The sequence below is a fragment of the Stegostoma tigrinum genome, chromosome 10 (assembly GCF_030684315.1).
Source record: "Stegostoma tigrinum isolate sSteTig4 chromosome 10, sSteTig4.hap1, whole genome shotgun sequence".
NCBI lineage: Eukaryota > Metazoa > Chordata > Chondrichthyes > Orectolobiformes > Stegostomatidae > Stegostoma > Stegostoma tigrinum.
In genome coordinates, this window is record NC_081363.1 from 55,626,992 (window position 1) to 55,642,574 (window position 15,583).

The 15,583-nt window shown below is 39.8% G+C and overlaps 1 protein-coding gene across 2 annotated transcripts in view; it reads left to right on the forward strand.

Moving 5' to 3' along the window:
* The first annotated feature begins 4,907 nt into the window (after positions 1 to 4,907).
* The window catches only part of mia2 (MIA SH3 domain ER export factor 2), a 71,535-nt gene continuing 60,859 nt past the window's right edge, over positions 4,908 to 15,583 (forward strand). Inside the window, exons 1-3 of one of the 2 annotated variants that reach the window (XM_048538365.2) lie at positions 4,908 to 6,061; positions 11,430 to 11,563; positions 15,033 to 15,119. In XM_048538365.2, coding sequence (XP_048394322.1) covers positions 5,947 to 6,061; positions 11,430 to 11,563; positions 15,033 to 15,119 — 336 coding nt within the window. In that variant the 5' untranslated portion in view covers positions 4,908 to 5,946. The remainder of the gene's footprint in view (positions 6,062 to 11,429; positions 11,564 to 15,032; positions 15,120 to 15,583) is intronic. The other variant, XM_059649184.1, reaches the window with a different exon arrangement.

Below are 15,583 nucleotides of genomic sequence, written 5' to 3' on the forward strand. Positions count from 1 at the left end.
CCCTTTCTGCACTGTATCCATGTCCCTCATGATTATAAACCACTGTATAGTCACCCCTCAGTCTCTGATATTCCAGGGAAAATAGCCCCAGCCTATTCAGCCTCACCCTATAGCTCAAACCCTCCAACCCTGGCAACACCCTTGTAAATCTTTTCTGAACCCTTTCAAGTTTCGCAATGTCCTTCCTATAGCAGGGAGACTAAAATTGTACACAGTATTCCAAGAGAGGCATAGCCAATGTCCTGTATAGCCACTACATGACCTCCAAACTCCTATGTTTAATGCACTGACTGATTAAGATAAGAATACCAAATGCAGCCTTCAGTGTCCTGGCTACCAAGGAGTCCACTTTCAAGGAACTATGAACCTGCGCTGCAATGTCTCTTTCTTCAGCAACACTTCCCAGGACCTTATCATTAAGGGTATAAGTCCCACCTTGATTTGCCTTACATTTATCTAAATTAAACTCTATCTGCCACTCCTCAGCCCATTGGCCCATCTGATCAAGGTCCCGTTGTGCTCTGAGGTAATCTTCGCTGTCCAGTACACCTCCAATTTTGGTGTCAACTACAAACTTACTAACCATACCTCCTATGTTCGCATCCAAGTCATTTATATTGATGACAAAAAATAGTGAACCCAGCACCTATCCTTGTGGCATGTCACTGGTCATATCGTAAAAAGCACAATCCCATTATTCCTAACAGCATCCTATTACAGTTCAAACACCAGAGAGAAATCCCTTCTTTATCTCAAACAGGGTTTGATTTTAGCTTTGGTTTCAATTCCGAGTGAAAATCAAATAGCCTCCTTCTCGATTTGTCACATAAATGAGGTTATTCTTCTCAGCTTCATCCTTTCAGCCTTTTAACCAAACAAATCTGGCCTGGAACTTTTAAACAAACCTCTTCACACTGAGGGAATTGCTTAACAGTCCTAAACTATGTCACTTTCTTAGGAGCAACTATTTAACACCTTAAATTTCAGCTAAGATTTCTGCAAACTGCCAAATGGAACTGAAAAACTTTTTCTTCTAAGTTATGGATGTTTCCCGTAAACAAAAGAAAATAATCAAACCTTAACCTTCTAAACTGAAAATCTCCTACCCAACTGTTTATTTTGCTCACTCATAGAAACTTCCCATTAGCTTCCCAAACAATCTCTCTCAGGCTTTATAAAAATGCAGTCACCATAGCTACAGAAATGCCTACAAGTTAATCATTAAACCTTTCAGACACACAGAAAACCAGCATAACGTATGCTCCAAAATTCAAAAATCCAAAAAAGCTGTTAAAATATATAACAATCATACATCTAAAATTGATACAAGAATGCCATCCCCATTTAGTGGTTGAGCTGTCTCCGTCTGAACACTAGGAAAATGTAATCGAAAAGTATTGGGCAGTTACATTTATTTGCTAATCAAGCAGCTTCCAGTTACATATCTCCTATGTTCACATCCAAGTCATTTATATTGATGACAAAAAATAGTGAACCCAGCACTTGTCCTTGTGGCACATCACTGGTCATATCGTAAAAAGCACAATCCCATTATTCCTAACAGCATCCTATTACAGTTCAAACACCAGAGAATCAAGTTGTGAATCAAGCTTAAACAGCATGTGTTTCCAGTCCTTAACTCATATCTATAGCTGAGCCAATCTGTCCGTCTGATTTCTAAGGTTCCCTACTGAAAGAAGCAATTGACAGATTACTATTTAAAACCTTGGTATATATTGCACAAAATAGATTATAATCTGGGATGATCAGAATCAAGCAGTCAGAACAGCCTGGACCCAGGTACGTAGTAACCAAACTTCTACGTCATCATGGCTTCTGCCCAGCTACCAAATATTGCAAATGAATGCAGACTTTTGTAATTGTAGATTTTTAAGGTTTGAAACTGACACAGAGAAACTAGTTACATATTGAAAGGCCAGACAAATCAAACTGCGACATAATGGACCAAATGAGGATGAAATGAATGGATAAAATTGGCATTTGAAAAATCAAGAAGCATGTGAATTGCATCAGTGCTACTGATTGAACGTCAATTTTCTTGTACATGTCTGAAGAATGCTTAAGCATTTGTATTACTGCCATTGGTTTATCATTCCAATCCTACTGATTTGAACTGCCTTCTTGCTTAAGCCAGATTCTATTCCTCCATCTTCCCTGGCAATTTCTATATGACAACTTAGTGAGCTGTCTGTGTGAAAGATCATATGCAAAGTGGCCGGTTCCTTGAATTTAGGCACCTGTTGTTCATCCAGTTTGGATTTATTGGAATACTATTGCTGAATTTCTCTACAATTATAATTTCCCTCACATTTTCAAAAGTTTGCTTTTGACTTCAATGAAAAAAATCATTAATTCCATACCATTTCTTCTTCCCTAATGAATTGAACAAATATCTGACATTTTTTTCTTTACTGACCTAAGTTATAATTGTTAATTTTGTAATAATTAATAAATTCAGAATTAATTTTTGTATTTTTAACTTGCACAGAGTGAGGACTGAAAGATTTCTGAAAGACTGGAGTAAAAATCCATAGCATTTCCATTTGGAAACTTTATAATGTAAGATTCCACGAGTTACATGCCATTCCAATATTGTAATAACTTTCTTAAATGCAATAAGATATCTTTTAACCCTTGTGTTAAATTCAGGAACTAAGTGAGATTATTAGTTAAATCAAATTCCTAAATGTTTCTTCTGTCCTCATCTGAAGTACTAGGCTGTATTCCACGTCATATCCTTAGCCTGTCCACCATCTACAAGGTGCAAAGTCAGGAGAGTGATGGAATACTCCCTGCTTGCCTGGGTGAGTGCAGCTCCAACCACACTCAAGAATCTTGACACCATCCAGGACAAAGCAGCCACTTGATTGGCACCATATCCGCTAACATTCAGTCACTCCACTATCAGAACTCAGTAGCAAGTGTGTATTATCTACAAAATGCACCGCAGAAATTCGCCATAGATCCTTAGCACCTTCCAAACCCGTAATCACTACCATCTAGAAGGACAAAGGCAGCTGATACATGGGAACACTATCGCCTGCAAGTTCTCTCCAAGCTACTCACCATGCTGATTTGGAAATATATCTGTGTTCCTTCAACATAACAGGGTCAAATTCCTGGAACTCTCCCTTGAGGGTATTGTGGGTCTACTTGCAACACATGGACTGCAGCAGTTCAAGAAGACAATTTCTGAAGAGCAACTAGGGAGAGGCAGTAAATGCTGGTGCAATCAGGGATGAATATGCCCCACCAGTGAATTTTTTTATTGACTAAACAAACTAAAATTTACTGTATAAGTTTAGAAGAATACAATAATCTACATACATCCACATACAACTTTTACTTTAACATTCGGAATTAACATGATGTAAATTTCAGCTAACAGATCAGATCTGTGGTCAAACATCCCACAGAGCACATTAAAAAATGTAGTCAAGACAGACCTCACGGATTTTTCAGCAACCCACCCAGGCAGTAGTGACATTGTGAGTCACTAAATCTTACTAAAACTTAGCCTGCTGTGCAGTGGATTCCAATTTTTAAAAGTTTTTTTTTAAATTCTTGCCTGTCTAAACGTTTCATTTGTGCCAATAATGAATATTAGAATAAACTTAACAGTGTCTTATAGCAATTCTCACACACATTCGACGGTAAAATAGCTAAAATTCTGCGACGCTGTTTCAAACTAGAAACAGTCAGACCAATCCCCTCTCCCACCACACTACCACCTTTTAATAATCCAGTTGAAATTCTGGAATTAAGACTGATTATTTACACCATTGTTTTTTGTTCAATCAGAGATAGTGAAAACAAAATGGAGCGTGTTTCAACTTTCAAGATTGCAGTTGTTTCTGCAATAAAAGGGATGATTGCCAGAGGAAGTTGCAAGGGATTTCAAAACAGTGACCGTCAGTATTAGAGACAAAAGTAGAAATTAATGAAAAAACTTAACAGAGAAAGCAGAGTTAATGTTTTGGGTCCAGTGACTCTTCCTCAGAACTGATGGTGGCTGGGAAAGGATTGGTATATGGTATAGATATAGAAAATGGGGTGGGTTGAGGAGTAAACCACAATTGGAGATGAAGCCCAGAAAAAGCTGTTGGGCAAAGGATGGGTAATGGTCAGCTTAGGAGGATCAACAGCTGCTAATGGGGGCTATTAGCTGACAAGTAGCAGCCCATGTGATGACAAGACCTGGTGTGTGGGGTTTGGGTGAAGAACATGGGAGAAGGTGCTAAGGCCCCATAACTATTGAACTTGATATTGAGCCTTGAAGGTTACAGGGTCCCCAAGTGGAAAACAAGATGCTGTTAAGCTCTACTGCTGCTCCACGACTGGGCAGGGAACACCCTGGCAAGTTGAAGTGGCAGGCAAACTGAAGCTCATGAGATAACAAGCTGTAGAGCTGAATGAACACAACAAGCCAAGCAGCATCAGAGGAGCAGGAAAGCTTGTTTCCGAAGAAGGGTCTAGGCCTGAAACGTCAGCTTTCCTGCTCCTCGGATGCTGCTTGGCCTGCTGTGTTCATCCAGCTCTACACCTTGTTATCTCAGATTCTCCAGCATCTACAGTTCCTACTATCACTGGGGAGCTCAAGGTCATTTCTGCAGACAGAATGTAGAGGTTCTGCAAAGGGGTCACTCAGTCTACATTTAATCTTCCCAGTGTAGAGGAGACCAAATTGCAAGCAGTGAGTACAAGGGTTATGAGACCTTATCTACACCAAGCAGTGATGCACCTCCCAGATCCATGCTCACCCATTCTGAATGCTCACAGGCAACTGCAAGGGTTCAAGGGTCAGCCCTTCTCTGATTGGCTTATTCGGACAGGGCTGAAAGTCCACTTGAAAAAAAGCATTCTCAACTGTGACGAGTGGAACCCAGTCTTCGAGCTGCCAGCCCACCACTGTCAACGATACTAGACAAGCTTTTTTTCTTCTGGATGAGAACAGTCGCAGGAACTGTTCAGAAGTAAATGACTTAAACTAAATCAATACATTCATGTTACTGCTGGCTGGAAACATTAAGGTGTGTGTCTATGGTTCACGTACAACACGTTAACCAGGAGCTTTTTCCAGACACAGATTTCTCTATTTGCAAAGGTAGTCCGGCACGAGGCATTGGTTGGGTCCAACGTTATGGTTGACAGTTTCTCAGTGAGGTAACTTTCCAATATGGAAGACAGTTCTGGAAGTCTACTGAGTCGATGATGATGAGAACGTTGGCCTGCAAGTTAGTTTTTGATGCAATCAGTTCTACAAAAACGATGGCTATTTCTCCTGAAGGCATCTAGTGACCGAATTAGTGTTCTTTTCTTTCAAAATTTGTCCTCCTGCCTGCACTTTTAAAGGTGTGTAGATTAGTTTATGTTTGCACAGCTTCCATCAGATTTGCAAATATTGCAGCGAAACTGAAGAAAGCTTAACGTGTGATTTTTTAAAAAATTACTATTTCGTAATCTGCAAGGCGTTGGTAAGGAGATATTCAAATAACTTCTTAAAAGCTGGAGCTAAATGAAGATCAAAATAAATTAGGAGGCGTACGTGTTATTTTGAAGCGCTGTATAACCTAAGTACCTGAACACTGTTGAACTGGACAAACCACTCGGTGTGTTTCTGATTACAGATACTCCCTATATATTCCAGGTTTGATGATTTACTTGATCAATTTCTACAGAGTTAATCATTAAGCTTATTGGCGAACTACAGTACAAGGACACATCTATAGTTCTCTGACACAGTGCAATTGACATTTCCAATTCAAGAAAGAGAGCTCTGTTTGAAGGCAAGGGATTGCATTGTTGGGGGAAACCTGGCTGCCTCTGGAAGGAAGTTTTGTTTTCCCGATTCCAGTGCTGCTGATCGATATCTCCCCCAACTTCTGTCGCCCGACGCCAGGAAAGAAGATTGGAGGACAGTTCGACATGGCGCAAGTTGTAGAATTTACCGTCTTAGTGTTACTGCTCCTGCAGTTCATCCCATGTCACAAGTGTTCAAAACTATCTGACCTAAAAATATGTGGAGATCCTGAATGTGAAAGTAAGTGATCTTCTCTACCGTCGATGTAAAATCCAGTTAGGACATTTGATTTCCAAGATTGGTAGAGATTTGAAAGCCACTAGATAAATTTTAGCAGTTTCCGGCGAGAAATATCGCGTGACGGTTCGCGTCCATATTACCAAAGGGAGAGCATTACTCTTGTCAGCATCCAGACCGACTTTCCCTTGTACAGTAATGTTTAATTTGAGTCAATAACGAGGCAGAAGGGCAAAACCAAGTTTAAAATTAAGTTCCACTACCACCAGGGTGTTTATTTCCAAGTATTACTGGCTTCTCACTCATTAAATTGATCTTTTATTGATTTGAATTCAACACTATTTGAATTCGTGCTTTGGCCTTTGCCCAATTTTTTTGCCCAATTAGAAGTAGAATTTGTTTTTAATGCCACTTTCCAAAAAAGACCATAAGAAGTAGGAACGGGAGTTCAGACCCTGGAACCTGCTCCACCATTTGGCAGGGTCAGGTCTGAACTGAACTTCCTCATGTCCACCTTCCTGCAGTTTTCCCTACTGATCAAGAATCTATGTCAATTTTAAATATACGCCAGGCCTCTGCTCCCACACCTCGCTGTGGCAACGAGTTCCAAAGACTCTCATGAGAGAAGTTCCTCCTCATCTCAGTCTTTATTTGGCACCCCTTTATTCTGAGACCAAGCCCTCTGGTCCTAGACTGTCCCATGTAGAGTAACATTCAGCATTTACCCTGTCAAATCCCCTAGGAATCCTAGATATACCACTTTGCTGTCTCACTTCAGTGTCTAAAACAGGGATTCCCGTAGTGTGGGTTGTGGCCCCCCAGTGGAGTCATGAGCTGAAATTTTGAGCTGTGCCCTCATAACAAGCCCCTGCACTCTCAAAAGTTTCTGAAGGGTCGGGGCAAATTTCATGCCTCAAACTGTGGTCATGTGGGAACAGCTTGGAGATGGACTGGTGTAAGAGCCAAAGATTTGAATATTTCTGAACAAAAACATGTTTTGTCCAAACTTTTCATCTTGTTGTACTCATCATGAAAATTCACAAGTAATGCCAATGAAAAGGAAAACAGCATTTATATTGTGGACTCTGAATGGTAATGGGGTTGCCATGGAGAGTGTACCTGTTAGATAATGACAGTTAACTACCAAGTTTTGTTTACATTTTGAACCTGTAGTTTTACTCTGATTAAAAGGCATTACCCTAAGAAATTAACCAAAGAATGACCACCAACTGTTTGTGGAGTTGTAACATATACATTATGTGTACATATTCTTTCTAAATGCACATATGGGGAAGCAATGGCGTAGTGGTATTGTAACCAAACTAGTAATGCAGAGACATAGGTAATGTTTTGATACCCTGGGAAAGAATCCCATCATGGAATCTGAATTCAGTAAAATCTTGAGTTAAAAGTCTAACAAAGATCGTGAAACTGTTGTCAGTTGTAAAAATGGTAAAAATCCGTTTTGTTCAGTAATGACTTTTAGGAAAGGAAACTCCCATGCTTATTTGAGAGATAGTAGGAACTGCAGATGCTGGAGAATCTGAAGTACTGAATCTTTTTCTGAAGAAGGGTCTAGGCCTGAAACGTCAGCTTTCCTGCTCCTTTGCTGCTTGGCCTGCTCTGTTCATCCAGCTCGACACCTTGTTATCTCCCATTCTTCTTTGGTCTGGCCTACATGTGACTTCAGACCCACAACAATGTGGTTGACTCTTAACTGCCCTTTACCCAATGGCAAACTCAACCCTGTCAACTCTGAATCACACCCTTACCAATATTTGAGGTCTTGTGCCCAAATTTAGCTGATCTGATTCACACATTAGTCAAGTAAGAGTCTGACATAGTCATAATGTACCAACAACACCATCACCGTCCCTGGGCATATCCTATCCTAATGGCAGGACAGACCCAGCAGAGGTGTTGATGTGGTGATAAACAGTTGGGAGGGAGTTGCCCTGGGCATACTCAACATTGACCCTGGACTCCATGAATTCTCATGGCATAAGATCAAACACAGGCCAGGAAACCTTCGGCTGATTATAACCCCTCTCATCTGACAAATCAGTAGTTGTCCGCGTTGAACACTGTTGTGGTGTTCGCTGTCCATTACCAAAGTGGCTTAGCAGCAGTGCTACTGACTGAGCTGGTCAAGTACTGAAAGGCAAAGTTGCTAACCTGGGTCTATGGTAGGTCGTCAGACAACCTACAAGAGAGAAAATCATACTTGACTTCCTTGTCACCAGTCTGCCTGCTGTAGAATCGCCTGTCCATCACCACCTCAGTAGTGACCATGTCAGAAATTACCTCCACCCCTCTTGTGGAGACCAAGTCCTATCTTTCCTTTGAGGATAACCTTCGGTGTGTTGTGTGACACTACACCATGAAAAATTGCATGGACTTTGAACAGATCTAGCAACTAAATACTTGGCACCCATTTGGCACTGTGGGCCATCAGCAGCAGATTCATATTCAGACTTGAACCTCATGGTTCAGCATATTTCCTCTTTCTATTGTTACTATTGTTAGGGTATCAATCCTAATTCAGTTAAGAGAGCTGGAGAGAATGCGAGGATTGGTACAAAGCATAGCTAAAAATGTGAGGTCACCCAGGTGAAGCTAAAAACAAAGCTATTTGCATGGCAAGCAGCCCTAGAAGCAATTAATAGAGTAAGTGATTACACAGTCAATGGATAAGATCTACATTCTGCAGTCCTGCCACATCCAGTAATGAATAGTTGTGAACAATTAAACAACTAACTGGATGGGGGATCATGATGGGGGAGCCCAGCACATCAGTGCAAAATGTAAGGCTGAGACATTTGCAGCAATCTTCAACCAGAAGTGCCAAGTGGATGATTGATCTTGGCCTCCTACAGTGATCCCCAAAATCACTGGTGCCAGTCCTCAGCCAGTTTGATTCGCCCCACGTGATATCAGGGGTGGTTGGAAGCACTGGATGCCTCAAAGGTTATGGGCCCTGATAATGTTCCGACAATAATACCAAAGACTAAGATGACTGACCTCAACAGTCATGACAATCTTTACTTGTGCCAGGTTAGACTCTAGCCAGCAGAGAGCACCTCCCCAGTTGTAGGTGTATCTATACATAACGGACTGCAAAGGTTCAAGAAGGCAACTCACCTCACCTTCTCAAGGAAACCATGGGTGTGCAATAAATGCTTGTGCAAGCAGCATGGCTCATATTTCTTGGATGAACTTTAAAAAAGACAGAGCTCCATTTTCTAAAAATCCTAGTTGAGATATCTGGCTATGGCACCCCATCGTCTCTGCTCAATAAATGCGTTGGGATTCCTACAGTTGCATGCATTTATCAGCACCCTTATAACATTTGGCCACTGCGCAAGCTTGATGCTAAGGTGGGGTGCATCAGAGACATCATGTAAGCTAACCAGCTACCCTGATCAGATCATTTGTTGCTGTATATTCTACAAAATCATGAATGCGATCAAGACCATTACTTTTGGTCCTAAAAGTACACGGTCTACCTCTAGCAAGTTATCTCAAAAGCTTAAGCACAAGATCCTGTAGTCAAGCCAAAAAGATATCCTGCCTATCACGCAAATGTAGTAAGTCATTTTCTGCACCAGTACTTGCAAACCCGAAAACATAGTTTCTAAAGTTTGATTGGACTATATTTGCTAAGTAGTTCTAGTGTGCAAAATATTGCACTGACAACCCAATTGAAGACTGTCAGTCAAGACTGCAATGCTGAAAGCTACATTCATAATATACAGGGGCCTGTTATTTGCAGACAGAAAGAACGTGTACATTCACTATGCCTGTTCCAACTCAACAATATAAGTGACAGCCATTCTCTGGTACATTGCTCAGGGCAAAGCCTAGACCAATCAGAGTCAACATGACTTTCAAAATTTAAACAAAATATTGCAGTTAAATGTTAGTCATCATCTAATTGGTCATTCTCCATGGCAAAGCCTTTATCAATCAGATTTCAATTGTGAAGTAATTAGCATGTCCTATCATACAGTATAAATGTTGTTGGCCCTGTATATTGATATTTCAAGTGAATTGGCTTCATGTGTGCAAAATGAAAACCTTCAACAAATGCGTCTATTGTCCGCGACACTCAAGTTTAAAATTCTCCTTCACTACTAGGGATCAACACCTAATACTTTCTCTGCATCATGCCCATGCTTCAATCTCTGCTGTGTCCCTTGATGACTAAAACAGAATGTTGTACTAAATGTGCATGGATTTCCTTTTCTTTCTAAGGAAGAGTGAATTTGCTTGGAACTTCTCTCGCTGTCTTGCTGAAACTTAGAACTGGAACCTGCTTTCACATGTAAAGGGTTCACTGCAGTTAAGATAGCATTGAGAGAGAGACATCCAATGAAAATGTACAATGTATGTAAAGCCTGCTTCTAATACTCTGAGTTTGATTACATCCAACTATTTTGCCTTTAGAGTTCAGTATCCTATTTTAGTTGCTGAAATATAGTGCTTAGATATGTTGGTATTTGAGTTTATGGGAGATGACTGGAAATGCTACTGAATGAGTAATTTAGAGACTCAGGCTAATGCTCTGAAGGCATTGGTTCAAATTCCACTATGACTGCTGGTGGAATATAAATTCACTGAACATATGGGCAGTTTAAAGCTAATCTCAATACCAGTGGCCATGATTGACTGTTGCAAAATTTCATCTGGTTCACTAATAGCCTTTCGTGAAGGAAACCTACAGCATTACATGGTCTGGCCTCTATGTGTCTCTGGACCTACAGTAATATGGTTGGCTCTTAATTGCCCCCGAAGTACCTTAACTAAACAACTCACTTCAAGAACATTTAGGGGTGGCCAACAAATTCTGGCTTTATCAATGATGCTCACATCCCGTGAAATAAATGAAGAATGGCCATACCCAAATTTGGCTGTTCTGGGATTTTTTTGAGATTTACGCGTTTCCATTTTATCAACTGTGTTCAATGCTTCACGCTTGCATTCCTCCATGAAATACCTTTTGCTTTTATATATCGAGAGTTGTCCTTCCACCTATACATCTTCTCTATATAATTTGTACTGTCTAAACTGCATCGACAAATTTGGTTATGTTTTCTAGCTTTGTGCAAATGTACTGACAGCACAAAATGGCTATCTTCATTTCTGTATAACGATTTCTCGGATCCAAGTTGCTTTCTTTAATTAATTTTGTTGTTATAGAGCATGTAACAGAAAAACTTTTTCTTAACTAATAATTTGAATAGTACAAAATTAACAATTTAAACAATGTGTATCTTTAATATGATACTAAAAGAAGCAAATATTTATGAGCTACTGGGGGAACTTTGTTCTTTTAAGGTTTTGGTCTTATCTGCTCTTCATGTTCATGCAGGATACCTGAGTAGAGTAAAAGCTACGATGGACTACGTTGGTCATGATTGTAGATTCCTTACATTCAAGTCTGGAGACTCAATACTTGTTTATTTTAAGTTGGCTGGGAAAAGAGGCGATTTATGGGCTGGAAGTGTAAGTATTATATTCTGTGGTGCATTATTTTGTTTCAAGATATATTCGCATTCCATTTTTGTGAAATTGATTTGCTTCGTTAAGTTCCTGCCTGATGGGCCAATTGATAGATATTCATATATTGTGCGAGCCTCACCACTTCCATCACTAACCAACTCCACACCAACAACAACATTCATATGAAGCATTTAACATGCTAAAAGCTCCCATGCAGTTCACAGAACTGACAAGATTGACACTGAGCCAAAGAGGTAAATAACAGATGGATGAAAAAATATTTGGTGAAGAGATAAGTTCAAAGGAAGAAGAGATGGCGAGGTTGGCATTTCTGTTGCGAAGCATATCTGTCAATGTTGGGGTAAAAGTAATGCAGGATTGCTTAAAAGGTCAGAACCTGAGCAAAACAGAGTTTGTAGAAAGCTGGAGAAGGTTACGAATGTGGGCAGGATAACGTTATGCAATTATTTTAACACAAATGACAAATTTAACTCAAGGCAGTGTTGGATTCAATGGCTGACAGTACAGACTTGGGTAGGAAAGTAAGCTGTGGTGAGGATACAAAGAATTTGTGAAGAAACATAAAAAGCAAAAATAATATGGGAAAATGCCAGGTTGTTCACTTTGGCAGGAAGAATAAAAAAGAAAAATATTATTTAAATTGAGAGAAACTGCAAGTGTTTTAGCACAGCAAGATCTGGGTGTCCTTGTGCATGATTCACAAAAAGTGAGCATGCAGATACAGCAAGTAATTAGGAAAGCAATTGGCATGTTCACTTTGATTGAAAGAAGGTGGTATATAAAAATAAGGAAGCCATGCTACAACTTTGTGAGCTTTGAGCTTGAGTATTGTTGTCTCTTACTTCAGGAAAAATTGAAGAATGAACTTGAAATGTATTTGAATGCATTTGAAATGTTTCGGAGAAAGTTTGTTGTGTTGATTCCTGTGATGAGGGGTTTGTCTTATCAGGAAAGCGTAGAAAAATTGGGCCTGTACTTGTTGAAATGTTTAAAAACTGAGACATGATCTTATTGGAATATGTAAGGTTTTGCGATCACCTGACGGGCTAGTTGCTCAGATGATATTTCCGCTTGAGAGGGCATCTAGAACTAAGGAGCACAGTTTTCCTTGAAATCTCCCATTTAAGCCAGAAATGAAAAGAACATCAAATGAGTTGATAATCTTTAGATTAATGCCTCACTGAGCTGTGGAGGCTGCGTTATTGAATGTATTAAAGATTGATCTTTGATCAGGAAGAGAGTCGAGGATTGTGGGGCATCGTGGGATAGCAGAATTAAGGCCACAATCAATTCAGCTGAGATCTTACTGAATGACCCCTTCGTCCTCAAATTTCTTGTGATTTTATGGAAAGGAGGCCATTAGGACAATTTTGTAATAGGCACCGGTGAAGATAACCTGATGGATGTGACTTTCAGAAACAGGCATGCAGAGGAGGAGTAGAAATAAGCTGTGATATGCAGGTTGGTGTCAGCAATCTTCAATACCTATTCCTCTGATTCTAGCCTCTTGTGCATTCCCTTCCCTTGATGACCATTCTGAAAGGAACAACCCCAGCCTCTGGAAAAAGCCCCTTGCCTTCACCTTAAACTTTACTTTCTCACACCCCAATTGTTTTGCAATGTACAAGTTACAATGGTACAAGCCCCATTTTCAATCCCTTAAATTCAATGGACTCTAACTTGAACATAGTTAACTATTGGTTTAGCCCTTGCACGACAAAACTCGATTAAATTTCATCAAACATTTGCGGGCTGTGCTTTTTTTTCTGCCAGAACTGTTCACTGCTGGAGTCTGCAATGCAAACAAAACTCCAGGCTTCTTGTCATCATGAGCAGCCATGCTGTTTCAGACATCATGGGCAGAATCTTCCTGGGCCCTGAACTATGTCAGGAAATCTGGCAGGATCGTGTGAGAGGTCAAGCAAAGCCTATCTTGACATTGGGAATACGAAGTTGCATTTTCACACAGAGTCCTGGACATCAAGACAAGATCCTCATGATGAGGTGCCTATTGAAAAGGAATTCTTGCTTATATCGTCCTCATTAACTGCACATCTTGCCTCATGAATATGCAGATTTTTACCATGAGAAATCAAGATGCTGAGAATTCTTGACCAGAAAGTCTGAGCAGTTACTGGTGACTTGAGCGGCCACTTTCTCTACTGGACCTCCATTGGATACCTAGCAACAACAGCTCAGGGCACAAACCCATCGACTGATACTGACAACTGAGACTGCCCAGCCCCTCAGGACCCTCATGGAACTTCTTCAATCCACTTACAAGGTGCTTCTGCACTTTAAAGCTGGTCTTCGGATGCACAGCAGCCAGCACTGAAAGGCTGTTCAAGGACACACTGCACTGCATCCGAACTCAGAGCCTTGCCCAGGCCGTATCTCAGGGCACCTTATTTGGTCTCTTCGTGCCCACTCACTTTGAAACAATCTAGATGTCCATGGTATCCTTGCCTTGGCTTGCCTTTTCTTGTGAAGAGAAATGCCCAAAATTGTTATTTAATCAAAATATGGTGGTATTCTGCCCAATCTTTTCTCATCCTCGTTAAAGTTCCTGTCTGGCTTTGCTGTCTCTGTAATGAATTTCAGCCCATCAGGAACTCTGCATTTCTATAACCCTGGCCACTGGTGCTTCATGTACTCCTTTTGCCCACCATCGATGGCCATGCCTTCACTAAGCAAAACTATGAGCTGTCAAATTCCTTCTCTGAACCTTGTCACCTCTCTATCAGTCTGCCCTGCTTTAAGACGGCCCTTAATACTTATCTTTTTGACAAAAACTTTAACCACCTGTCCTAATATTTCCTTTGGCTCATTGTCAATTTTTATTTGATCACAGTTCACTGATATTACATTAAACACACTACAGAAATACAAGTTATTTTTGTTAGACATGGTGAACCCAATAGAATTAACCATTGCATTGCTTGGTGTCAGTGGATTTATATAATTCCCAAGATCATAAAAATAGTACTCCTTTCTTTATGAAATGCATGCAGTTACTAGAAATGAATTGCTTTGTATTCATTGAGTTTGGTAAGTATGAACCTAAGTTATTGCACATCATACATAGTGGAACAAGGGTTCCGTCAACCCTTTTAAATTTTTTTATCAATCATAGACTACATACACTAATGTTTTCCAACATTCAAGTCTTTAAAATTAAAAACGAAATATGCTGTGCAAACTCAGGGGTCTTGCATTATCAGTGGAAAAAGAAACAATGTCGGTGTTTTGGATCCAATACGACTTCTTCAGAACTAGATTTGAAACATTAACCTTCTCTCTTCCCTCACAAATGTTGCCATTGATGCTGAAAGTCCCCAGTACTTTTTGATTTTATTTCAGATCTTCAGCATTTACAGTGTTTTGCTTTCATCTTAGTGCAAACCTTTATGATGTTCTTCAGTTAACTTGTAATAATTTTGTTCTATTTTAGATAGGAAAACAGTTTGGGTATTTTCCAAAAGATGCAGTTCAAGTTGAAGATGTAATAGTATCAACTGAAATAGAACTACCAACCAAGGTAATCTGTGAATTAATGTACTTTATGCTTGTTCCATTAAACATTTCATGACTATATCCGATTGCAAAGTTTTCAGATATTAATTTTTAGATCCACCCAAATAACTCTGAGTCATGCCAGAACTAGACCAGAAATATTTGTACCCCTGAAAAAAAATGGAATAAAAAAAGTGCTGATTCTGAACATTTAACTTGAAAACTGTAGGCAGGACTTCTTCAGTGAACTCACAGTAATAAATATATTCCACACCAGGTATAGCTTTTTATTGTAATACAGGCTGAAATGTATCAAGATAGTTTTTCTGATCAATGCTATTTCATTTCAACTTGCGATTTCAATTCTTTAACATAAGCTATTGATAGAATTTTATTTGGAATATTCTTCCCAAAGTAAATTTTCTATATTCGTATTCCTTAAACTTCCAACTATACCTTTATCATGTATGCTTTTATTCCACTGTCAAT